Here is a 27,366-nt window from a genome sequence, read left to right as displayed (position 1 = left end):
ATAATTTTTAAGATCTTTCAAGCTGGAGCTGGCAGGTGGCATGGCGGTTAAAGGTGCTAGACTCCCACATACTTGACCGCAGTTGGAGTCCCAGACCTGGTGGCTTGTTTTCTCACTTTCCCTCTTTCTCTTTCTATCTGATCAAACTGGAAAATAATAATAACAAAGTTAAATAAAATAATTATTAAAAAAAAATCTTTCACGCTATCAAGATATGTAAGTGCTGTGATGAATAATGCCAACAAATCAGAAGTTAATGTATTTGGATATAGGTCTTTTTGTTCACTACAAATACCAGATTTAAAAAAAAAAATAGTCACAGAGCACTGTCAGAACCTAAGAGTAATGTTGTAGGGTATGTGGCAAAATAATATTTTAACTTAAGTCTGCTACACGGTCTGGTGGTTAGGGCAGCAGGATCTCACTAGACCTCACGGTTCAAGTCCCAGGCCCCACAGCTTGAGAAACACCTACTACCCCTGCCAATGAAATAATGAAATTTATTTTAAAGGAACCTTCTTTATTAGGTTAGCATTTGTGGTTTAAGCTTAGCTACAACATCCATCAAATTTCTTCTCTGCTAAACCAAATGTCTGAATGGAATGTGATTTATTTAAATGCCTCCTTTTAGAAGTCTCCTGAAAGCTGAGTATTTGGTATCTTTCTAAAACCTCTTATCAATTTGGATAAATAGGTATCTTTTTAAATAAATAAGGCTGTTAATACTGATTATCTTCTTTACCTATACAAAGGATCAAGTTAGGATAATAATAATAATAACTGAAGGTTTGGGTCAGCCAGGTGGCACAGTGGTTAAGGCAACTGGATCCAGTATGGCTGATTGTGCAGTTCACGTCCCAGACCTGGTGGCTTGAAAAACAGGTACATGCGTGCCAAAATAGAGGAGAGTGGAGGGAGGAGACTGCGCTATGGTTGTCCCCCTAGGGATGTCTTCTCACTTTCTCTCTCATTCTGTCTCTCTCTGGTGAACACACTGCCCGCCCAAAAAAGGTTAAGAAGGTTTAAAAGAAAAGAACCTTAAATTTCTGGAAATAAATAGAAGACTTAATCTTATGTACTTCCTGAGCTCTTTATAGGATTACAGAATTTATATACAGATATTAATAATATATACAGAAACTAATAATAATATGATCAAGAGTTTTCTAAATTTTCTTCTACGAAATTCTAAATTCATAATATACTTTAGGTTCCAGTGGCCCAGTATATCTGGCTGCAAATCTTTTCCCTGCCATTCACACAACAGGCAAAATACTACAAAGTCTACAAAATCCTCCAGGAAAGTTTGTAACTTTGTTTAATCTACTAATCATGTAATTCTACCCCACCCTACCCTTATTTCATTTGTAATATGCCTCATAACACTGGAGAAGCAGTAATCTAAGCCTTATTCATTCAGCCACAATTTACATTAAGGTTTTTCACTTAATGAACAAAAAAATTATTTCCTTAATGTCTCCTGCTTAAAGCTAGTGCTTAATTATTTTTTTATTAAAACTCAAATTAGGATGAGAATGCTAATCCTTTAAGCAAATTCAATTCTACATACTCATGGTGTTGAACATAGTATATGTTTTTTAGAAAAGGAAATAATAGTAAAGGGGGAAGGCAGCTAGTTTCCCAAATTTTAGTTACCTTGAACTGACCTCATTTTCTCATTTATTAAGGTTTTTGGTTTGCCAAAACAATAAGTGAAAACTTCCAGGGAGCAAACTGTAGAACCACATATACCCTCTGACTTAACTTAATGTCAGGGAATTGTTATTTATCATACAAAATGGGAGAAAATATTTTAAGAAGGGAATAAAGAGCACCTTATAGCTCTTTTATAGCATTTAAATACTGTATGGTCATTAAAATCTACAAACATGTTGAAAAGGAAGTTGACATGACATAAGCAGGAAAAAATACAGATAAATTACTTCTATACAAAAACCATGTAAATATTTACTAATATTAAGAGAGAATTTTGAATAACTGAACACTTCAGATATGAAACAGAGGTTTGTTTAGCACTAAAAGTTTGTTCATAACTGAAAGAAAGTTAGTATACCAACTACAGGATGGAAGTAAGCTGGATAATCAGTGGGCAAGCTGAAAAAATCTAGGCATTCTAATTGACTATTAAGTACAACTCTTATTCAACATGTAATTAGGGTGCATTATAACAAGTACAATGTTTGGAACAAAGGAGACAGTTTCCCAGTGCTCTGTATAGTTCAGTACATATCTGTGATTAGACGTTAAGCGCACTGGCCAACTAGAAAATCCATAGAGGGAGACCAAAACTACAAGAAAAAGCAAAGAAGAACTGTGGATGTTCAATTTGAGAAAAAGATATGGGGAAGACAAGATAGCTTTGTCAAGTAACTGAAAGTTGTTTCAAGTAACTTACATAATTTGGAAAAGGCATTAAAATTATTTTGGGTTCATTCAAAGGGCAGAACTGGGTCTTTAGGTAAAAATTAGAGGGAAACAAGTCTTTGGGTCAATCTTATAGCAGTACAAACTTTAAAAAATGGAAGAGAGTTCAATTTGTAGTGAATTTTCCTTTTCTATAAATATTCAGATAGATTGTAAATAATCATGTAAGGGAGTTTTAGAGAAAAAAATCCTGTTCTAAATGACAGGTTGATTTATATACTATCCAAAGCTCTGCCAACTCTTGTGAATTTAATTAGGGCATAAAATTTTAGAAATTTTCTGTGGAAGATTAACTTACGTTGAGTCATTAAAACCTATTATATGCAAATAAAAGGCATACCTTGGCCCAGGTTTTGGCATTTTGCCAGCCTTGAGCTCATCGATAATTTCTTCAATATCTTTAGGTGTCAGATCCTCCTAGAAAAACAAAATTACAACAGTCATATTGAAATAACTTTCTCCTACTGAGATGTGTTTATCTTTACTCTCTGAAGCAATTATTAATCATTCTCAATCCAAACCATAGCTACTAAGGTAGGAATAACTGAGTAACTCAAATATATAATATGTATTGCCAAATATAATATACAACAAGAGCTGTAACTAAAGAGGCAGTACAGAGTAGAACTGGTAAACATCTGCATTTGAGTTCTGGCTCTAGCATTTACTAGCTAGCAATCTTGGACAAGTTACTCAGCTAACCCATGTTTGTTCTCTATTGATAAACCTTCTTCAGCATGTTTCTGAAGATTAAATGAGGAAATATATAAAGTACAAGAGTACCAAAGCACATGTTCAATTAATACTATATCCTTGTAGTAACTTATAAGAGGATGCCTAGTACCAATGAACCCCTAAAGACGTAACTAATACTAACTAAAAGAATTTCTATCTCTTGAACAATTTCATCCATAGACTACTATATTTAGACTTACAATACTTCACAAAAAGCTTTAACAGTGTGGGCCAGCCTTCATCTGGTGGTTAAGATGGCTGGATCCCACATGACTAACCTCTCGTTTTGAGTCCTAGACCTGGCATCCTAAAAAAAATGACAGGTGTATGTGTGTATATATGTCTGTATGTATGTATGTGCCCCAAAGCCCAAGAGGGGAAGATAGAAGAGAAAGGATTTTGGTGTGACCATAAGCCATGGAGGCTATGTTTTTCATTTCTCTCTCTCTCCTGGGGAGTACACACATCATTTGGCAAAAGAAAAAAATAAAAAGCTATTTAAATCAAAATAAATACACAGAGGTCAAAAACTCAATAAAAATGTAGAGACAAATGACCACCAAGCAAACTTGGCTTCAAGGTTTCAAAGCCTAAAGGTAAGGGGCAAAGCCCCAGGCCAGTCTATGAGAGTCTTAACAGGTGACAATCCAAACAACATAAAGTTCCCAACAAGCTGTATGTATCCTCAATATAAGGGTAAACTAAAAATTAAACTATCCAGGGCCAGCAGATGGCATAGTATTTACCTTGCTGGAGTCCCATATGGCCAACTGCAGTTCAAGTCCTGGACTTGGTGGCTCGAAAATCACACCAGGTGCGTGTGTGTGTGCCTAAAGTCCCAGAAGGAGAATGGAAAAGGGATTGTGGAATGGCCATCCCCCCTTGGGGGTGATTTCTCACTTTCTCTGTCTCTGTCTCTCCCTGGTAAGCACATGTGCCCTAAGGCAAAACCTCTTAAAAAAACCAAAAACTAAAACAAAACTGGGGCCAGCAGGCGATGTAGTGGATAAGAGTGCTGGACTCCCACCCAGCTGACTACAGATCAACTTTTAGACCTGGCAGATTGTTTTCTCATTTTCTCTCTCTCTCTCTGTCTCGCTCTGGTCAAATTGAAAATAATAATAATGATAAATAAAATAAAGGAAATAATTCTTAAAAAAAAAATTAAAACTATCTCTGAAACAAAACTAGTCTGAAACCTTTCACAATGAGATGCGGCAGGGTCTAGGGTTAGGGCATAAGGAGCTTTTGCGGGGCCAGTAGTACTTCTAGGAACAAGAGAGAAGCCAAAAAAAAAAAAAAAATCCCTTCTTAAAGAATCTACTTTTAGTACAAACCTCAATTTCATAAACAAGTTTCTAATAAATTTGTTATATATATATTCAATATATCAAGAATGAAAATCATGATATAAGGAGTCTAATTGGGGAAAAAAACCTAGAAAACTCCACACATTTGGATATTAAAAAGACTTTTTTTTAATTTACAGGCCAAAGAAGAAATTTAAATGTAAAACTTGTGAGATCCTAGGTAAAGCAGTGCTTATAAGAGATATGATACTATTTCTGTAGAATTTTTTGAACAAGCAATATAACACATTAGTATGGCTGCATATATACATAGAAAAAGCCTTCAAACATGTATGGGAAGAATACACATTAAATTTATGATAACACTTATCTTGAGATAAAAGGAAGAGAATGGGATTTGTATCTGTAGCCTTTTCTACAAATGATATTGTTGATGACAGTACCACCCAAAGTGTGGCAAAATGTTACTTATCTTTTAAGTCTTGGTGGTTATTTTCTGTACATGTCTGTGTGTGTGTGTGTGTGTGTGTGTGTGTATGTAAATTACTAAATACTTCGTAATTTTAAGGTTTTTAAAATTCGTTGTTTTCTTTTGGAATCAAACAAAAATATTTAAAGACAGCAATTAAAAAAAACCTCTCCTGGATATTTATACTAATAGTATCTCCTAAATAAATAATGCAGAAACCACAAACTATAAGACATATTTAAGTATGTTAAATATGACGTCATCATGCAACTTTTAATTTACATGAAATGAAATACTCACATAGTAATTGTCATTTATTTGAACCATTGGTGCATTTACACAGGCTCCTAAACATTCCACCTCTATTAGAGTGAAAAGTTTGTCAGGCGTAGTCTCGCCAACTTTTATTCCTAAAAATATAAATCATCACTGTAAGAACCAAGTAGTAATTTAAAGTGATTTGGTTTAAATAAAACACATAAGCACACATACACATTTTATATATATAATATATATTAATTTATATATTATTTTATATACTACTTTTTAAAATTTATTTTATACTACTATTTTTTTTTACAGAGGTATACAAAAAGTATTTGAGAGCAGTAAGTTCTGTTTTAAAAGAAATTAAAATCTTTTTATAATTATACTATAACACTCAAGAATTTCTTCTTTAGAAACAATGAAATCTCAGGGACTATCACCAGTATTTGTTGTTGTGTAACTGTGCTTCATTCTATCTTCATTGTGATTATGATCATTAAACTACTAAAAATCAAAGTCATATTATCAGATTGACAAAGACTCAAAAACTCTTAATACCAAAGATTATTAAGGATGTAAGAAAAATGGGTACTTGTACATTTAGGAAAGACTTTTTGGCAAAATGTGGTGAAGTCTGGCCCAGCAGACTTTATTATTTGTTATAATCAACTTCAGTATACAGTAAGACAAGTATGGAAAGATATGTGTCCACGAAAATAACTGAAGAGTAACTTTCAACAGAAAAATGAGGCAGCAAATATATTATGCTATAGGAAGACAGCCAAAATATAGGGCAAGAATAGATACATTTCTGTATTAATTAAAATTAATATTAAATCCGTAACTATGGGGTCATCAGAGAAGTCATGATGCATTTTGCAAAGGAAAACAAACAAACAAAAATACATCATGCCTTTACAAAAGCTCAATAAATACACTCAAAGGTTATAATTTATACACTGGAGACTAGCAGTTGGTGTAATAGCTATGTTGCTGGACTTCCATGTAGTTGACCACAGTTCGAGTCCCAGACCAGGTAGCTTAAACTCACACTGGGCGCATCGCACGCATGCCCAAGATCCTGAGAGGAGAATGGAGAAGGGATTGCAGGGTGGCCCCCCCTGGCGGGGTGATTTCTCACTTTCACTCAACTATGTGGAAGTACAGTGACATAACCATTATGCCACCTGCTGGTCCATTTTCGTCCATTCTTCTGTCAGGATTTTGGGCATGTGTGCCCAGTGTTATTTTCAAGCCTCTGGCTCCAGTGACTTGAGCCACAGTCAGTCATGTGTAATCCTGCCATGTTAATCACCACACCACCCACTGACCCATGAAAATAATTTTCTAACAATAGAAAATGTTAAAGCCCTAAAAGCTTTTCAGACATACTAAATAATTAATAAAGAAAATGGAGAGGGGCCAGCAGGTGGTGTAGTGGTTAAGGCGCTGAACTCCCATGTGGCAGATCTCAGTTGAGTACTAGACCCAGGCTATAAACAAACACTGGACAAGTGTATGTGTGCCCAAATTCTCAAGAGAAGAATGGAGGAGAAGGGATTACAGCATGGCCTTCCCCCCTGCAGGGTGATTTCTCACTTTCTGTCTCTGTCTTTCTGGTGAGTGCACATGGCCTATATCAAAACTCTCTCAAAAAAACAAAAATGTTAAAATTAATAAAGGCTGGCAAACATAAGACAAAATTATTTATTGAACATACAGATCCAGTATGATGGCAAAACTTGGAAAATTTAGGTAAAAATATTCAAACCTAGAAAGACAATTCTAGTTTTTATAAAAATTACAAATAGAATGTATCCCATACCCAGCTTTTTCTGAATAGCTTCCAATATGCTGTCAGAGTTTCGAAGCATGCAAGGTGTAGTAGTGCAGACCTGAATGTGATACTTTCCAACTGGCTTTCTATTATACATTGTATAAAAAGTTGCCACTTCATATACTCTCATTGGAGGTACTTCTAAAACTTCTGCAACCTAAAATATCAAGGACATTTTAAAAATAAGACAACTGCATTTATTATTGTGAGCTTTAGATATGTCTTAAGAGTATAATTTCAATATTGCCTCCATTTGGTGAAACCAAAAGTTCTTCAAGAGAAGAAAACATAGTTTTATCTGATAACTTGAAAAATAAAAACCCTAGAAACCTTACATTTAAACCACACAGAGGTTAATGGGATTACAACACATCTTCCTCCTCTTTCCTATTCCTCAACGGCAAAGGACATTTTTTCTCAGTATCTTTTACTTTTTTCACTATTAAGAAAATCTGCTTTTATTATTTCAACTCATATATTTTTCTTTATGCCTAAAGATGCACATGAGAGAGAGACAGAGAGAGAACCACCCTTCCAACAGGGCCTGGTCATACTGCAATCCTCTCTTCCTCCATTTCTCCATCTTATAGGAATCCTGGCTATACACACATGTACCTAGCATGTTTTTCAAGCTGCTAGGCCTAGAATTCAAAAGATGGTTGGCCAAGGGGATGTAGCTTCCACCACAGAGCGATTAACTGTTATATTTTATCATTTAAATTGCCCAAATGGTAAAAATCTAGTGGCTAAACCCCGAAAAAGAAAAAAACTTACATTAAAAAAAAAAAAAAAATCCATCACTGGGCCAGCAGAAGGCACAGTGAGTGGTTACGGTGCTAGATTCCTATGTGGTTGATCACAGTCTAAGTCTTGGACCTAGCACTTGAAACACACAGGGCACGTGTGCATGAGTACCCAAAATCCTAAGAGGAGAAAGGAGAAGAAGAGATTGTGGTGTGCCCCCCGCCCCGGAGGGGGGTGATTTCTCACTTTCTCTCTCTCCAGTGAGTACATGCACCCTATAGGAAAAAATCTTAAAAAAAAAAAAAAATCCATCCATGCATACAAATAAAGCAACAGAAAAAAGGTAGTGAATTAAAGCTCACTATTACCCTGTAATTTTTAAGCTTCATTTCAAACTCAAAAGTTTTATCTTACAGCTATATAATACAACACACACCCTACTCTCTGGGATAACAGAAAACATTACTTCTATTTCCTATCACAATACTCTTTACAATAGCTGGGTTTTATAGGCTAGTACTTAACCAGATTTTCACACCAAGGCTTTGAAAGAAAATACGTTCTGAAATTCTGGGTTTCTGGTCAAAGGGAATCACTATCTCAGCATGCCTCTCAGAGCAAATCTGCTACAGAAAACATGTTTTTATTTTCTAGCTATTTGCTAGAGCTGGTCCTCTCATGTCTACAATTCTGGCTACAACTTTCTGGGTAACATAATATCATTAATCTATCAGATTTTAAGATTCTTAAAGATTATACATAAACCTATGTTCTGACATGAAAGAAAAGCTCAGTAAATGACATTTCAAATGACAAATATGTTGAACTTTCTCATATCAGGAATTCTAAAGAAAATGTATTCTCAAAAGACATCTATTTATGGTTCACTTGTGAAAGATAAAAGTAGGTTGCTATTTAATTTGGCGGTTCTAAATCTGGGACCTCTCTATCAAAACACAAATACTAGAGCCCTATCATAAGAATAATTTAGTAAGTGAGGCCCTGACTAATTTGAAAAGTTTTTTAAGCATTCTGCTACACATCTTTCTACACCTTAGTGACAAATGGAACAAATGAACGAGCTTCTAGATTTTTGTCCTAAGATTGTGTGTTTACAGATGTGGTAGAGGGGAGCTGGGGATATGGTAACATTAATTATAAGAGTCTCACAAGTAAAGTAAGAAAGAATCTTTTTTTTTTTTCTTGGAGAGGTTTTTGCTATAGGGCGCATGCGCTCGCCAGACAGACAGAGACAGACAGATAGAAAGTGAGAAATCAACCCCCAGGGGGGATGGCCACGCCACAGTCCCTTCTCCTCTCGGGATCCTGGGCATGCACGCACACGTGCACGGCATGAGTTTAAGCCACTGGGTCCGGGACTCGAACCGTGGTTGACTACATGGGAGTCCAACCGACATAGCCATCACACTAACTGCTGGTCCCAGAAAGAATCTTAATTCTAATCTCTGAACCATTATTTTCCTGCCTCTCCCCCATACATATCCAATTCTAAATAGAATGGGGGGAGGGGTGGCAGGCGGCATCGTGGTTAAGGCAGCTGGGCTCCCACATGGCTAACTCCAGTTCGAGTCCCAGACCTGGCAGCTTGCTTTCTCACTTTCCTTTTCTCTCTGGTCAACTTCAAAAATAAATAAATAAATGAAATGAAATAATGACAATGAATAAATTAAATAATTCTTTAAAAAAAATAGGACAGGGGCCAGCAGGGAGCATGGTAGTTGAGCCTCTGGACTCCCACATGGCAGACCATGGTTCAAGCCCCAGACCTGGCATTTTTCTTTCTCACTCCTCCCTGCACCCTTGTATCTCCCTCTGGTTATATTAAAAAATAATAATGAATAAAACATAATAAATATTAAAAAATAAATAAAATAAAAAATAGAATATTTTAAAATTTTAAAATGTTCTGTTAGTTTATAAAACTATTTTGTTCTGCTAAGTTTGCCATTCAGCAAGACTTCCAATGACTTGCCATTATTTAAAAAAAATGTTTATAAAATTCCACAAACAATAATTAGAAATATGTATCTAAACCACTGAGAAATTCAGCTATTTTAATTTTTTAAGAAGTCAAGAAACTGCCAAAGAAACAAAATAACCACCTAACTATGTCTGTCTACTAAGGACAGTACCTCATTAAACTTGTTTTATAACATTGTCCAGACTGCCAAAGATTCTAAGGGTCCACACAGTACTAGTGTTCTGTACAATGTATCAACAAACTAAATCTAAAATTTCAATTTGGGATTCTATTAGAAAAATTGAGGACATTCCTACTCTCTAAAAAAGATTAGGTGTAACATATGTCCAAATAAATTTTAGGAAGTGGTAAGAGGACTAAAATATACCAAAATGTTTCATAACCATCAGTCAAGTAGAAAATGCATTGAATTGGAAATGAATTCAGCCTTAACACTATCAATTAGAAATAACAACATAATAATTAGAAGATATCTAGTTTAAAACTTTCATTGCCAATGAATAAGTCCAGAAAAAAAATCAGATGTATTAGCTCTAAGTCAAATGCATTTTCTAGAACATAACATGGGTCAGTGGTTGTGCTTCTTCTTAAGAATCAAATACGTGGTTTTTTGGTGGTATTTTGTAAATGATACCCTACATCACCATATGACTGTAGTTATTATATTAACAGGATACTAATAAACTTGAAATTTGGATTGCTGCTATTGTTTTTCCATATTCATGAGAGTATGTTTGCATACATGCAGAGGTGGAGGGAGGCAAACCTTCAACAAGATCTTTCATGCCATGATCCCTTTCCCTCGGCCCTCCAATTAGTCAGGATTTAGGGCATATACACATCCGGCACATTGATTTGGAATCGGAACGCATGGTTGGCTATTTGGTTTCTAGCGCTACAGGTTGGTATACTGCCATAGCTTGTGCCATGGAGACTGGGTCAGAAAAATTAAACCTTAAAAAACGTGTATGAATAGACTAACTTCATATAAAATGGACCAACCATACCATTTCTTACAGGTTAATTCCAAGGTGGCATAAATACCATGTATATCATATAGACTTTTGTTAAAACTTATAGCTAACGATGAAAAATACTGAAGATTTATACAAGCTGTGAGAACTTTTGTTTGAATCCATGACCGAGTTGCTTGATAACCATACCAATCACATACATATAACAAGCCCAGACCCTGACAGGATAGAAATGAAGAAGGGATTATGGTGTGGCCACACCTCATGGGGATGCTTTCTTCTTCTCTCCCTCCCTCTGGAAAGTGCATGAATCCTCTGGCAAATTAATAATAATAATAATAATAATAATAAAAACCTCTAGTTCAGTGTTCTGCATTTCTGATTTAGGAAACTTACAAAAACACAAATTAAAGGAAACATAAATGACTAAAAGTCTCCAAACACAAAATATTAATGATTATCACAGTAACTGTTTTTATAAAAAAAGGATTTATTAACTTTTATTATTATTTTAAATTTGACTAGAGAGAGAAAGGGAAATTGAGAAAATAAGACACAGGGTCCATCGAGGACCTGACCCATGGTCAGACATGTGGTAATCCAGCCCTTACCCACCACACCACTTCCCAGCCTCTATCACTGTTAATTCTACATAAAGAAGTTATTATACACAACCTCTTTTCCTTTTGCTTTAAGGCAAAAATAAATTCAGTACCTTGTTCATAGCGGAGATCGGTAACCAACCATTTTGCCTTTGTGCTAAATCCAGAACTGGAAGCACAGCTGCTGCTTTATGCCCTTCTGGATAGTTTTTTACAATTGCCTCTATCCTCTGTATAAAAGAAAAGGTACCCATTTTATTTATCTGGAAGATTCTAAATATTTTGTAAACTTGTTACATTAATTTAGTCATACCTTGTAGTTTTCTGGTGTGAAATCAAATGGAGTATTTGGGTTATTCTCAGGAGTATCTCTGTGCTATACAAAGAAAAAGAGATTTTCCAAAATTATCAAAATTCTTTCAAAAATGTAAATGGCAATGCACATTACTATTACTGTTTATTTAATCTCTCTCCTTTAGTTCTAATGACACGTATCAATCTATTCTTCCATCAAAAAGAATAATTAAATAAACACTTGATGAATATGATTACCAAAGTAAAGTTAAAAGAATCCTAAATTGTATACGTTTTTGAAAACACTCTTTAAAGTTTAACAGAAGTAGTTTTAAGACAAAACAAACAACAAAATAAGCATTACTAACTTTAAGAGAGAATATTCTAATTACTAAATATTACCAAATTTGTTAGAAGTCTTACAAAATTAACAAACAATTTTGAATGTGAACACAGTTCACTTTTCAAAAAGGAGGATTATCAGATTGTCAAAGGAGATCTGGGATCCAAAAAGATTTAGACCCAGTTCTTGGGGCCAGCAGATGGCATGGTGGTTAGGTGCTGGATTCCCACATGGCTGACCATGGTTCATGTCCTGAACCTGGTAGCTTGCTTTCTCATTTTCTCTCTCACTCTCTGTCTCTCTCTGGTCAAATTAATAATAATAATAATTAATAAAAGGAAATAAAACATCAATAATTCTTAAAAAAAAAAAAGTTCTTCAGTAAAGATACAAAAGCACTATCTCTTCCCATATGTTTTCCATAAACAGAAACTCACTAACTTTAAGAAGCTTTATTTCTTCTCCTCAAAAGAGCAAATAGAGGGACTAGTAGGTGGTATGGTGGTTAAGGTGCTAGACTTCCACATGCTGGACCATGGTTCGAGTTCCAGAGTTAGTGGCCTAATAATCACACTGGTGCTCAAAATCCTGAGAGGAAAATGGAATTGAAGAGACTGTGGCGTGGGCATCATGCCCCTAGGGGGTGATTTCTCACTTTCCCTCTCTGTCTCTCACAAGCTTCCTCTCACAACCAAACCCTCTATGGCAAAAACCTTTTAAAAAAAAAAAAAAAAAAAAAGACTAGAAAGAGCAACCTTCTTCAAAACATGATAAGAAGTGTCATATCTACAGAAAATCAAATGGATCACACTGGGATTAACACATCAATTAATGTTTTGTATGTATGGTGAATACAGAACTCAATCTCTTGATAAATTAACTTTCACAGTTCAGCTCTTAGAAGGTGGTGTGGTGGTTAGGGAGCTGGACTCCCACATGGCTGACTACAGTTCGAACCTAAGATCTGGTGGCATAGGGATCATGTTGAGGGCATGTGCATGCATGCTCAGAGTCCTGAGAGGAGGATAGAGAAGGGTCTGTGGCGTGGCCAAGTGAGGGGTGACTTCTCACTTTCCCATTTTGTGTCTCTCCAGCAAGCACACATGCCTTATGGCAAAAACCTAAGAAAAAAATATTTAAAAAGTATAAACTGGAGCCAGCAGGTGGCATGGTGGTTAAGGCAGCAGGATTCTACATGTCAGACAGAGTTGTTCAAATCCCAGACCTGGCGGCCTGAAAAACACAACAGGCATGTATGCCCAAAATCCTGAGAGGAGAATAAAGAAGGGATTGTGGCATAGCCAATTCTACTGAAGGGTGATTTTTTTACTTACTTTCCTTCTCCCTCTCAGTGAGCACATGTGCCCTAGTGAAGATAAAAGGCTTTAATAAACCAAAAGAGGAAAGAAAAGAAACTTTGTACAATGATTTCAAGTATGTGACAAATTTGATGTTTATACATAATGATTAAACATAAAGCAAGAGACTATTTATTATACTATTAGTTCTAAATCACCATACTGCCTTTATACTTATTATTTTTAATATGCTTTAAGGTGCACTCACTCACTTGAGAGAGGAGGAGGGAGAGAAAGTGAGAATGCATCCCCAAACGGGAGGATGGCCATATGGCAATCCTGGCTCTCCTCCATTTCCTCTCAGAATTTTTGGTGTGCATAGGCACATGCACACGCACGCGCGCAGACACACACACACGGCCTGCCATGTCTTCCCCTGCCATGTCTTCAAGCCATGTGGTCTGGGAATAGAACCTATGCAGTCAGCCATGTGAGATCCAGCCAACTTCCCTACCACTCCACTGTTTGGCCCAACAAGCCTACTACATTGCCTCTAAACACTAGATTCATCCCTGAAAACTGCAACTTTTCAGAAAAAGGGAATAAAATTATCTTATCCTTCCTGAATTGTGCAAATAAGCTGCAGAGTTCATAGAATTATACCTGTTGTAAAACCCTGTAAATAAAAAATTTAAGGGCCAACAGTAAATGTTCGCGTTATCATCATTCTGGGATTCTCCAAGTTGCAGTCTTAGAACATCCAGTGAGCTGGGGCCAGCAGGTGGCATGGTGATTAAAGGTACTGAATTTCCACATGGCTGAATGTGGTTCAAGTTCCGGACCTGGAAGCTTGTTTTCTCCCTTTGTCCCCTCTCTCGCTCTGGTCAAATTAAAAAAATAATAACAAATGGAATTAAGTAATTTTTTGGAGAGGTTTTTGCTTCCGGGTGCATGCGCTCGCCAGGAAGACAGAGAGACAGAAAGTGAGAAATCACCCCCCCAGGGGGGGTGGCCATGCCGCAATCTCTTCTCCTCCATTCTCTTCTCAGGATCTTGGGCACACACGCACGCACGGCGTGAGTTTAAGCCACTGCATCCGAGACTCAAACCGCGGTCTACTACATGGGAGTCCAGGGACATAGCCATTATGCTAACTGCTGGTCCCTAAATTTTTTTCTTGGAGAGGTTTTTGCCATAGGGCGCGTGTGCTTGCCAGAGCGATAGAAGGGAGGATGGCCACACCAGAATCCTCTCTCCTCCACTCTCCTCCTCTCGGGATCCTGGGCACGCATCCACACATGCCCAGCATGAGTTTAAGTCACTGGGTCCGGTCTGGGACTTGAACTGTGATCAACTACATGGGACTTCAGTGCCGTATCCATTACGCCATCTGCTGGTCCCATAAATATTAAAAAAAAAAAAAAAAAACTTTCAGTGAGCCAACATGACTGACTTTTTTCATTTCTTTTTTTCTTTCTTTTTTTCCTTATGATATAAAGTACATCCACGAGAGAAAGCACCCCATAATGGGTTTTGTTACACTTCAGTCCCCTTTCCCCAGCCCCCTTAGAGTTCCTGCATGTACGGTATGTTTTTCAAGTCAACCAGCATCTGAGTCACAGTCGCCATTATCACTTCCAACAATGCAGATACCAGCATTACTGCTAAACCAAGGTAGATGGGTCAGTGTGACTGATTTTTATGAACCCAAAATGTGATGAAAGTTAAGGTTAGGAACTCATAGTAAGTATCCCAAAGAAAAATCTAAATTCTTATTCCTTTTTTTTTTTTGGAGAGATTTTCACTATAGGGCGCGTGTGCTCGCCAGACAGACAGAGACAGAGACAGAAAGCTAGAAATCCCCCCCCAGGGGGGATGGTCACACCGCAGTCCCTTCTCCTCCATTCTCCTCTAGGAATCTTGGGCACATACGCACACGTGCCCAGTATGAGTTTTAAGCCACCGGGTCTGGGACGCGAACTGCGGTCGACTACATGGGAGTCAAGCGCCATAGCCATTATGCTAACTGCTAGTTCCCTAAATTCTTATTCCTTAACTAAGTTTCCCTGTCGCTATTTTAAACTTAAGAGGTTCAGCTAGAATGGTTCATCTTTTGAGATGTAGTGAATTCAATTAGCTGTATTTAAATTCCCACAATGGCCAGCATATATAGCAGAAACTGATGTTTAAGATTGGATTATTACAATGGATTTACTCAAATTTCCAAGTATTTCATTCTGAAGCAATCTAAGTAATTACTTACTACAAATAAGGCTCCTCCAGCTCCATTTTGTGCAGCTGTCTTATGCAAATTCCTTGTATATCTTCCCTAAAATTTAAAATTTTGAGAAAGTTTAGTAAGTCTCAGCCTCAAGAAATATTTCATACTTTATCATTCATAATTTAAACAATGGTATCAACCTGCAAAAGTAGATAATCTTAGGAGACATAGTCTAGCACACTACGCCCTGCCCATCTCTGTTTCAAAAGAGATTTAAGGAAATAGAGATCCAAAGTCTAAAGTCACGGAAGGGTTAACTGGAGAACCAGGACTACCACACGGATCTATTAAGTTGTGTAATATTTCTACTACACTCTACTGGTATGTATCTGGAGAATTAATGCACCATTAACTTATTGCCTTTCACTTTTGTCTGAATCAAGTTAGATGCTGGCTTTCATTTAATGTGAACCTTTGTAAACATGTTTTCATTCTGTACAAATGAGTCATACTGTCTGTAAGAATGAGTCAACTATATCCTCCTTTTCATTCCTTAACTAAATTAGTTCAGAAACTCTAGCCATAAAAGTATTTTGAGAAAACTGTTATGACATGCAGACTGACAATGTTCAATGGCTTTGGAAGGAATCTGATTTTTCTTTATGTTGGATTTTACTTCTCTTTGGTCTCTTGATCCTTCTCTCCATTCTACTCAGCTTTCAAGCAAGATAACTATTGCTCTAGATTCCTCAGCTTTGGAGTTCTAATCACAGATCGAAGAACACTGTATCAGACCAAGAATGGCACTGGCAAAGAGTCAAACAAGTCAAAGAAGGCAAACATAAAAGAGAAGTAAAAGGAGTGGTATAACACAAGCTTTTCGCTTGGCCCAAATACATTGGTTCAAGAGTTTTTTACAGGGAACACTTGGTTTTAATTAACAAGACAAGACCCAGGTACAGAAAGTGAGACATAGGTACAAAATATAGAAGTGATGTCAGTTTCAGGACAACAGAAGGGCAAGGGGTTGCAATCAGAAAAAGATATACAAGAGAGCTTAAGTCATTCTTTTAAAAACGTGTTACATTTTTTATGCTTCACGTATTCAATATATAAGGTGTTTTTTTTTTAAAAAAAAAAATGTGGAATTTACAGTCAAGGAGACAGTTTGTATTCTACTTTCATTCAATTTCTCCCCAAATTACTTCATGACTGTTCTATAAATTAAATGCAAGATAAAGCCTATGCAAAACCTGAACTGAGATAAAACCTAAAACTAAGGCTATAATTCTGACATAATACCATCAAACAACATCTGCATAGTTTTGAAAAATTAAGTTAAAATTTAGAAGTCACCATTTTAGTTGAGAAAATACTTTTAAAAATCAAAAAACACAGCTGGCGGGGTCATGGTAGTTAAGGTATGGGATTTCCATATGACCAACTACAGTTTGACTCCTGGACCTGGCAGCTTGCTTTCTCTCTCTGGCCAAATTGAAGAATAATAAAAATGAATAAAATTAAATGAGCAATACTTCTTAAAAAAATAAATAAATAAAAAGCAGTCTGTCTTTGTACCGCACACCTAATTTGAGAGGCAGATATTATTCTTGTTCCAAGAACTCTACACTTTTTAATTTAGGGAAGGTGGATTTGAGAATTATCTCATCTTTGAATTTCAGAAACCATTTTAAAACTGAGAAGCCATTTTAAAGCTGAGGTGTGCCCTGGCCTGTTCAGGGAAGCTATGCTCCAAACTCCATCTTCTAGACTCCCGAAATATTCAGACACGGTACGGTGACCTCTGTCTTCTTGCTGTCTCTAGTCGTTCTGTCACTCTGTCTCGTGCTCTCTCTCTCTTTAAATTTTAAATTTTTAAAAAAATTTTTCAACCACTTCTCCTCACCTTGGACCTTTTCCTTCCACTTAATTTCAGAAGCCATTTTAAAGCTGAGGTGTGTGAGGTGTGTCCTGCCTGACTGTGCAGTGCACTAGCCTGCCACGCGTTAATTTTTCACATGCAAAAAAAAAAAATATTTTTTCCTCTGTTAGTAGTATTTTTCTAGTTTTTTAATTTATTTTATTTTTTTTAACCTTACTTTCCCACTCTAAGTTTCACTCTCCACACACTGAATGTCTAGATAGGCCTTTGTGCACAGTAAGTAGCCAAGCATTTCTACTTTTAGAATCACTGAAATCCTCAACACTTATTGAACCTCTTGCTTTAAGTTAGAAACTTCTTTTTATAAATCTGAACTGGTAATCTCTTTCTGTGAATACCATACTGCAAAGCACAGTGGTAGAGAGATTTTTGTCACAGAATGATGAGAAACCACCGCAGAGGCACAAGAAACATGAGAAATCAAGAAAATTTCTCTCTTTTAAGGGAAGAGAATGATCTCATCATTCACAGACAGTACAGTAGAACTCTTAGAAATGTCTGATAGAGAATTCAGAATATTCGTAGTGAGAAAACTAAATGAGATGGAAGAGCTGAGAGATAATGAACTCCAGAAGATGCAGGAGAAAAGAGATGAGTTCCAGGAGGTGTTGAAGTTCTTCTACCTGAAAGAGGAAATACACACCATAAAAAAGGATCAAATGGAACTATTAGAGATAAAGGCTGTCATTCAGGAAATAAAAACCTCCCTTGAAAGTATTAAAAGCAGATTAGTCTATGCAGAAAATCAAACCTCGGATGTTGAAAGCAAAACCTCTGATGTAGAAAAAACAACCAAAAAAACTGAGAAAATAACCCCCCAAAAATGAGAATACTATATGAAAAATACTAGACAGCATTAAGCGCTCAAACATCAGATAATCGGTATCCCATAATAAGGACATTGATAATCTACTCCGTGATATCTTGGAAGAAAACTTTCCAAATCTAGAGAGGTGTTCAAACATCCAGACCCAAGAAATACAAAGGACCCCTAATAGAATCAACCCAAGAAGATCTTCTCCAAGGCACACGATAGCCAGACTGGCCAAATCTACAGACAAAGACAAGATACTAAAATTGACAAGAGAGTAATGTCAGGTACTTATAAAGGTTATCCAATCAGGCTAACCTCAGACCTCTCATCAGAAACAATGTGCCAATAGCAGACACACTCTTCAAGAAGTTCTGAAAGGAGTGTTCTACCAGGAAAACTTAAGACACAAAAAGAAATAAGAGAACAAAAGGCAACCAAGGGAACCAGCAGTTAGCGTAATGGCTATGTCGCTGGACTCCCACGTAGTCGACCGCGGTTCGTGTCCTGGACCCGGTGGCTTAAAACTCACGCCGGGCGCGTGTGCGTGCGTGCCCAAGATCCCGAGAGGAGAATGGAGGAGAAGGGATTGCAGCGTGACCATCCCCCTTGGGGGGTGATTTCTCGCTTTCTGTCTCTATGTCTCTCTCTGTCTGTCTGGCGAGCGCACGCGCCCTACAGTGAAAAATCTCTCCAAAAAAAAAAGAAAAAAAAAAGGCAACCAAGAAAATGACCAATTTAATGTTAGGGACAATAAATATTAGTAACAACACTGAATTTTACCTTTCAGGATTTAAACAGAAAGATTGGACCACGGTAACATTGCATATTCAACAGACAAAAGTTTGAACATAAGGCTGAATAGGTGAAATAGAGTTTTATGACTTTCTGAGGGAAACATTACTGATTTTTTTTTTTACTATGCTTTGTTTTCCCAATTTAAGCATTTTACCTTCTTTTGAGTTGCTGATAGGTCCAGCAATTTGTTAAAATATTTTTCTTGTTTGTTTCTTTAAATGAAAACATAGCTCTTTCTGTGCAGATAGCAGGCCTACAAGCATGGTGAACGTCCCTAAAACTCCCTAAAACCCACCGGACCTTCTGTAAGAAGTGTGACAAGCACCAACCTCATAAAGTGACATACTACAACAAGGGCAAGGATTCTCTGTATGCTCAGAGAAAGCAGCATTATAGACAGGAAGCAGAGTGGCTATGGTGGACAGACTAAGCCTATTTTCTGGAAAAAGGCAAAAACTACAAAGAAGATTGTGCTGAGGCTTAAGAGAATGCTGGCTATTAAGAGATGTAAGCATTTTGAACTGGGAGGAGATAAGAGAAACGGACAAGTGATCCACTTCTAAGCCTCATCTTTTCTATTATGAAGAAGACAAAATCTTGAGGTGAATGTTCACCTCATTTGATTACAGTTGGTCTATCTGTAAGGGAATAAAGCAATCAATAAAATTCCACTTTCAGGGAAATTTGATTCATGGTACTACTTGTTTTGGATTAAATCTGACTGGCTGAGTTCAAAAAAAATAAAAATTAAAAAAAAAAAGAAAACATAAACTTTTCTCCCTGACCCCTCTGGAATTGGAAAATATTTGGGAGTATTCTTACTTTGTGCCAGAAGGGTTATTTGCAAAAGTTCAATAATGCTTGTTGCACTGAATCAGAAATTGAAGGGACCAGCAGTTAGCGTAATGGCTATGTCACTGGACTCCCATGTAGTCAACTACGGTTCAAGTCCCAGACCTTTTTCTCATTCCAATCACTGCATGTATCAAATTAACCTCTGCCAATCTCTAAATTAAAATGACTTCTGTTTTGGATTATCTTTCTCATTAATCCAGGATATATATCATGTACATTCATTTAAAATAATAAAAGACAATCTTGAAAATTGCTACGTGGCTACAGACAAAATCTATTTTGAGGTATCCTCTTGAAGACCCATAACTTTAGATATGTACATGAATTTCCACACACATTTCTATCCTAAACTCAATTAAATTTTTTGCTTTGTTAGTTGACTTTAATAAAAAGTCACTGTCAGAATTAAGCAATTACTGAGTTTGTGCACTTGCACATATTTTTTATTTACATCAACATAAATGTTATCAGCTTTTCTGGTGAAATAATGTATTTCAATTGGCTGAAAAACACAATCTCTTTCCTCTCCACGGAAATTAACATATAAATTTCCTTTTAACTTGAGGTAGGGAAGAAGGAATGAGTGCTATAGAAAATTGTACAGGGATTTCTGCACATCTTATCAGCAGAGGCACTAACACCTTTATTCTAGATTATCTTTTCAAAGATGTTTATAGACAATGTCTTTCCCTGGGGCAAGGGGCAGGGTGTTGTTTATTTTTTACAGCTGGTTCCCCTAAACTCAGCATTCCTCAGCTGTGACCTACAGCATTCACCTGGGCTGCCTCATGTCATGTACATAAGGTTTGAATGTCAGGGGAATCATCATGAACATGAAGCTCATGCTGCCTCCTTTGCCACAAGTAATCAATCAATCAATCAATCAATCAATCCTGTGTCTGACCCAGAAGTCTTCTACCAGCATCCATAAAATTGAAGCAGGATTATTTGTTAGCTTGCCAACAAATAAAATCATAGACCTTTCACAGTTCTTAACTAAAGAGTCAATAAAATAGAAATATGCCATTTTGGGAGGGGCGGGGGGTGAAGCTAGTAGGCAAGGTGGTTAAGTCAGTTGGATCCCATATGGCTGACAGCATGGTTTGAGTCTCAGACCCGTAGGGCGAATGTGTGTGTGCCCCAGATCCTGAGAGGAGATGGAGAAGGGACTATAACATGGCCATATCCCCAGGTGGGTGCTTTCTCTCTTTATCTGTCTCTCTCTGGCAAGCACACACACCCTGTAGCAAATTTAAAAAAAAAAAAAAAAGAGGAACCAGGGTAATGGTTATGTCACTGGACTCCCTCATAGTCAACCATGGTTTGAAACCTAGACTCTGTAGTTTCAAACTCACTTGGAACACGTGTATATAGTCCCAAGATCCTGAGAGGAAAAAGGAGGAGATATGATTGGGCATGGCCATCCTCCCATAGGGGATTGATTTCTCACTTTGTCTTTCCAGAGAATTCAGGTCCCCTGTAGTAAAAATGTCTCTGTAAAAAAAAAAAAAAAGAGGTAGGGTTAGCAGGTGGCATGGTGGTTAAGGGCATTGGACTCCCACGTGGCCAACCATGGTTAGAGTCCTGGACCTGGTGGCTTGCTTTCTCACTTTCCCTCACTCTCTCTCTGTGTCCCTCTCTGGTCAAATTAAAAAGAAACAAGTAAAGTTAAATAAAATAATTCTTTTTTTAAAAAATTGACGCACACACACACTTGCATGCGCCCCTGTCTTCATATCTTACTGATTTTTCTACCAAAATATTCGTATTAATACAGGTATTAAAAAAAATAGTAACAGTGGCTGTCTCTATAAGAGGGGGACCAAAAAGGAGGAAAGAAATTTACTCTTTAATGTATATTACATACAGCATATATTTTTATGATATATGTCCTATATCCCTATCTGTAATCTGTTCATATTGACATTTACTCTTATATATATATGTGTGTGTGTGTATATATATATATATATATATACACACACACACACACACACATTCCCTACTGCTTGAATTTTTTTTTCTTTTTTGCCACAAATACAGGCAAAATGTAATGTGTTACATTTCAATTTTTTTAACGGACAGAGGCTGCCTATAAACTTGCCAGAAAGAGTGAGCAAGAACACATATAAAAGGGAGAAAAGGGTCATGGTTACACTGCATTCCATTTTCCTCAATTCCTGTTCAGGAATTTTTTTTTTTTTTGGGGGGGAGAGGTTTTTTTTTGCTATAGGGCGTGTGCGCTCGCCAGAGACAGAGAGACAGAAAGCAAGAAATCACCCCCCCACCGGGGGGATGGCCACACCGAAATCCCTTCTCCTCCATTCTCTTCTCGGGATCTTGGGCACACATGCACACGCGCCCGGCGTGAGTCTAAGCCACCGGGTCCGGGACTCGAACCGTGGTCAACTTCGTGGGAGTCCAGCAACATAGCCATTACGCTAACTGCTGGTCCCTCCTGTTCAGGATTTTGAGGATACACATAGGATACACATACATCTGCCTACCTGAGGGAGCCAAGATTCCAACAGTAGTCAGTCATGAGGAACCTGACTCTCTATTCACAACACCTAAACCACTGAGCTATGGAGCTGGCCCTTCATTTCAATTTTTTTTTTCTTTTTTTTTTTGGAGAGGTTTTCGTTATAGAGCACGTGCGCTCGTCAGACAGACAGAGAGAGACAGAAAGCAAGGGACCAGCAGTTAGCGTAAAAGCAAATACTCATTTTCAAAATTTTAAATAATTTCAAAAGTTTATGGCCTCAAGAATTAACCAATAAAACTTAAACATATATAATATTATATAAATTTAAATGGACTTTCTAGTAATAAGGACTAATACTCAGGTAAGTATATAAGCTGTCTTCGAAAAGTTCAAGATGTGGCCGGCCGATGGGATAAATGGTTTTGTCACTGGACTCCCATGTAGCTGACCATGGTCTGAGTCCCCGACCCAGCAGCTTAATACACGCAGGCACGTGTGTGCGTGTGCCCCAGATCCCAAGAGGAGAATAGATAAGAAGGGATTGTGGTGTGGCCATCTCCTGGGAGGTGATTTCTTGCTTTCTGTCTCTCTGTCTCTGTCTCTTCAGTGAGTATATGCGTCCTGTAATAAAACTCTCCTTTAAATAAAAAAGTTCAAGAAGCTGTGTATTAGAAAATAGCATGCATAGGTTGAGAAAATTCTTACACCAAAATAAATTCATATTTAAATTTTTTTCATAAAAATGTTTAAGTCCCTTAATATATCTATTTAAAATTTAAGAAACCTATGACCTGAGAGGAGCCCAAGTATCTATTTTTTTAAATTTTTCTTTCATGAGATAAAGAGTCATCCTACCACCTTCTAGCCAACTAGTTTCACGGAAGTCCCAGAATGTTCACAACCTGAACCCCTATACAGGGCCTCCGATATGACTCCAGTAAAAAGAGGCAACCAACCACCCATGCTACTGTGGCTGGGCCCCAACTTGAACCAACTTCAGTAAGGTAAATTAAAAAAAACAACAAAACAGGACTTGCAAAGGTACCCGGTCAAGTCCCTTACTACTGTGTGATCCTGGGCATTTGTTTGGGAGTCTTCATAGATCTCACATGAAAAATGGGATAATACCTAGCAAAGTATCCCACACATAAAAACCATCTTCCTCTTCCTCCAATAAGGCCAAGTAAAATGTGTACAAACACATAAGTCTTTGATGTTTGCTGAATGAGTTTCTAAACCTCATTTATAAAATGTGTCCTGAACTGACTCAAAAATCTGTGACAAGGTTTTGAATACATTAGACTAGACTAACTTTTGCCCAGTAAATTATGCACAATGAACCTATAATTCATTATCCAATGTACTGAGTACCAAGGTACTAAACAGTGCCCAAAGAGCAGGTATCTATTTATCGCCTATCTATAAAAGTCAGGGTCTTGCTATGTTCCCCAAACCAGCCTCAAGCTTGTGATCTTCCTGACTTACTCATTCGAGTCTCCACGATTACAGGCACACGCCATATAGCTTGGCCTTTAAGTTACACCAGGAATCAAACTCTAACTCCCATTTGGTGCCAGACTGGACAGCATAGCATCTTAGCTATGTACACAACATCTGAAATAGAGACTAACTTCATATTTTTGTAACCATGAATCAAATTTCCCCACAAGAGGAATTTTATTATTTTATTCCCTTGCAAAAAGACCAACTGTAATCAAATGAGGCAAACATACACCTCAAGATTTTATTGTCTTCATAATAAAGACAAAGCTTGGAACTGGATCACTTGACCCTTTCTCTTATCTCCTTCCAGTTCAAAATGCTTGCATCTCTTAATAGCCAGCATTCTCACAGATCTGCAGTGGGGCTCAACACATTCAAGCCTCAGCATAATCTTCTTTGTGTTTTTTTTTTTTTTTTTTGCCTTTTTCCGGAAAACAGGCTTAGTCTGCCCACCATAGTCACTCTGCTTCCTGTCGTAATGCCGCTTTCCCTGAGCATTCAGAGAATCCTTGCCCTTTTTGTATTGTGTCACTTTGAGAGGTTGGTGCTTGCCACATTTCTTACAGAAAGTCCACTGGGCTTTAAGGACATTCACCATGTTTGTGGGCTACCTGCACAGAAAGAGTGCAACTTCACATTTCCAATATAAAGATTTGAGTTTGTTTGCAATAGTGGCCCACTGAACGTCACTGAATAAAGTCTGTTCATTTCTTCTCTTCCCTGATACTGTTTAAGATTGTGGCTTCTCCCACATCTCCTAATCCTGGGAAAGTGTCATTCACATGTAAAGGAGAATTAAGGTTTTTAATCAGCTGCCAGTAAAACAGGGAAACTATCCTGGATTACTGAGGTGGGCCCAATGTAATCCAAAGACCCTTAAAAAGTGGAAGAGGGAACAGAGTACAAGGAAGGATATGTGAAGAATGACATGACATGATGTAAGAACTAGATCTGCCCTTGCTGAGTATGAAGTTAAAAGAGTCCAAAAGCCAACAAACAAGCAGCTTCTAGGAGCTGGAAAATACAAGGACTAGAGTTTCCAGAAAGGAACACAGCTCTGCCTGTATCCTGATTTTAGCTCACAGAGACCTATATCACTTTTAACCTACAAAATAGATTACAAGGTTTTAAATTTTTATTGTTTTCTGTCACCAACTTTTTGTCAAAAGAAAACTACTGCAATATTTTGGGGGTGTCTCAACATACAAACATCTTCTATTAGAGTCCTTAAGACAAAACAGACCTTGGGACATTGCAAAATCAGGGTTTTGTGTGTGTGTTTGTTTGTAATTTTCTATAGGGCATGTGTGCTCACCAGAGAGAAATAGGAAAAGAGAGAGAGGGAAAGTGAGAACAAACCACAAGGCCTGGGACTTGAACTTCTGTTGGCCATATGGGAGCCCAGTGTCTCAACCACCATGTCACCTGCTGGCCCCGCAAAATGAGTTTTAAGAATAACTAATGGGATAAGAAAACATTTCATTCTACAAAACTGAAAATTTGGAAAGAAAAATGCCACTACAGAAGGTAGCAGAATTCTAACATGGTGAGTAGATACCAACCAGGCCAAAGTGCTGGGTAGTAACTGAACTCCAAGCAAAATACTTTTTAGAAAACAAAAACCTGGGACTAGCAGTTGGCATAATGGCTATGTTGCTGGACTCCCATGTAGTTGTGACTGAGGTTCGAGTCCCAGACCCAGTGGCTTAAACCTCACGCCAGGCACATATGATGTGTGCCCAAGATCCTGAGAATAGGAGAGAAGGGATTGTGGAGTGGCCATCCCCCCTGAGGGGGTGATTTCTCGCTTTCTGTCTCTCTCTTTCTGGCAAGTGCATGCACCCTATAGCAAAAACCTCTCAAAAACAAAACAACAAAAATATCTAAAACCTTCTGAAAGCACTGGAAAACAACCAAGCACAGACAGATACAGAAGGAGAGTCTACACTCAAAAGAAGAAAATGAAAGTTTCTATATTTGTCTTATATACTATCTTTTAGTAGGAAGGCAGGTCTCAGTTGGGCTTATGCTGGGCAGCTAAAACTCTAAGAGAAAACATGATGTTGTAATGGCTTGAAGAACCAAAGAACAGTCTGGGATGACCACAGGCATGAAGTAGGTAATCCCGAAAAAGAAAAAGCCAGAAATGGGACCAGCAGATGGTGTGGTTAGGTCGCTGGACTTCCATGTAATCTACTGCAGTTCGAGTCCTGGACCTGAAGAGTTAAAACTCATGCCAGATGTGCATATGTGCATGCCCAAAATTTCAAGAGGAGAATAGAGAAGGGTTGTGGGATGGCCTTAACCCCTCCACACAGGAGAAGGGGGGCATGATTTCCCTCTGTCTTTCTGGTGAGCACACACGCCCTATAGCAAAAATCTCTCTTAAAAAAAAAAAAAGCCAGAAAGAGGGAACCCCACATACTTTATATAAATTCCACCCAACTTTCTGGCTGACTCTGAACCATGGTAGTAGTGCATGCAGCACACTAAGCAGCCCAGCTAAAATTAATTGAACCAGTATTTGATGAGATGCCTACCACAAGAGGAATGGATAGCAACAAAACATTCTTTTGAGAAACCAAACATAATCGAAAGCCTCTATAACACATACAGTAGTTGATGATATCCAGGATACAATCCAAAACTATTCCAACACATGGAATAAATTTTTAAAAAACAAAACAACCTATTTTCAAGAAAAACAAAAGACAATTTCAAACTAGCTATAATCATGTTAAACAAATCCTCAATGAGTGAAAAAAATACATGTTACTTGAAAATGCCTGGACAGTTCTGTCACCTACCAAACCTAAAGTAATAGCTTGGGAATGAGGCAGTGATATGTTGTAAAGTGGTGCCAACATTACCAAAAAAAAAAAAAAAAAACCAAACAATTCCTGCAGGAAGAAAAGGGGGAAAGTCTATTGTTAAGTATCTGCGGCTCCATAATTCATCATTTTTAGTCAGTTCTTACCATCACCTACAGAAAATAAAAATGAAGCTCACAGAAAGTAACACATATGGGTGAAGGTCACACTAGTTCTAAATTCTGTACTTTTTAAAGAAAAGGCAGGCTGAAAAAGCCTTTGGCTGAAAAGATTGGCAACTATTCAAAAGCTAAAGCAGAAATTATAAAAGAATACACAATTTCCTTGAAAATCTAAACAGTTTCTTTAAGGAAAAGAACTTGCTTAGTTAGACCTTACTCATACTTTTTCCGATCTTCGCTAAATTCACCCTGCTATTTCACTATTCATGAAAGGTTAGAAGACCCTAGTTATGTAAGTTATAGGCATCTTCACAATGGAATACTATGCAGAAATCAGATGACAGTATAGAAATATAGTGTAAGGAAAACTGATCAAAAATGTACTATGGGAACCAGTAGATGGCTGGTTACATCACTGGACTCCATATAGTCTACCATA

At 37.4% G+C, this 27,366-nt stretch overlaps 1 protein-coding gene across 1 annotated transcript in view; it reads right to left on the bottom strand.

Annotated features, from left to right (window-relative positions):
- NDUFV2 (NADH:ubiquinone oxidoreductase core subunit V2) overlaps positions 1-27,366 on the bottom strand; it is a 32,265-nt gene that overhangs the window by 1,859 nt on the left and 3,040 nt on the right. The window contains exons 2-7 of the mRNA XM_006164019.3: positions 15,584-15,649; positions 11,699-11,761; positions 11,499-11,615; positions 7,052-7,220; positions 5,260-5,369; positions 2,786-2,862 (exon numbers count right to left, since the gene is read on the bottom strand). Coding sequence (XP_006164081.1) covers positions 2,786-2,862; positions 5,260-5,369; positions 7,052-7,220; positions 11,499-11,615; positions 11,699-11,761; positions 15,584-15,649 — 602 coding nt within the window. The remainder of the gene's footprint in view (positions 1-2,785; positions 2,863-5,259; positions 5,370-7,051; positions 7,221-11,498; positions 11,616-11,698; positions 11,762-15,583; positions 15,650-27,366) is intronic.

Source organism: Tupaia chinensis, unplaced genomic scaffold, assembly GCF_000334495.1.
Source record: "Tupaia chinensis unplaced genomic scaffold, TupChi_1.0 Scaffold143584_1, whole genome shotgun sequence".
Lineage (NCBI taxonomy): Eukaryota > Metazoa > Chordata > Mammalia > Scandentia > Tupaiidae > Tupaia > Tupaia belangeri.
This window is presented reverse-complemented; position numbering and strand designations above follow the sequence as displayed.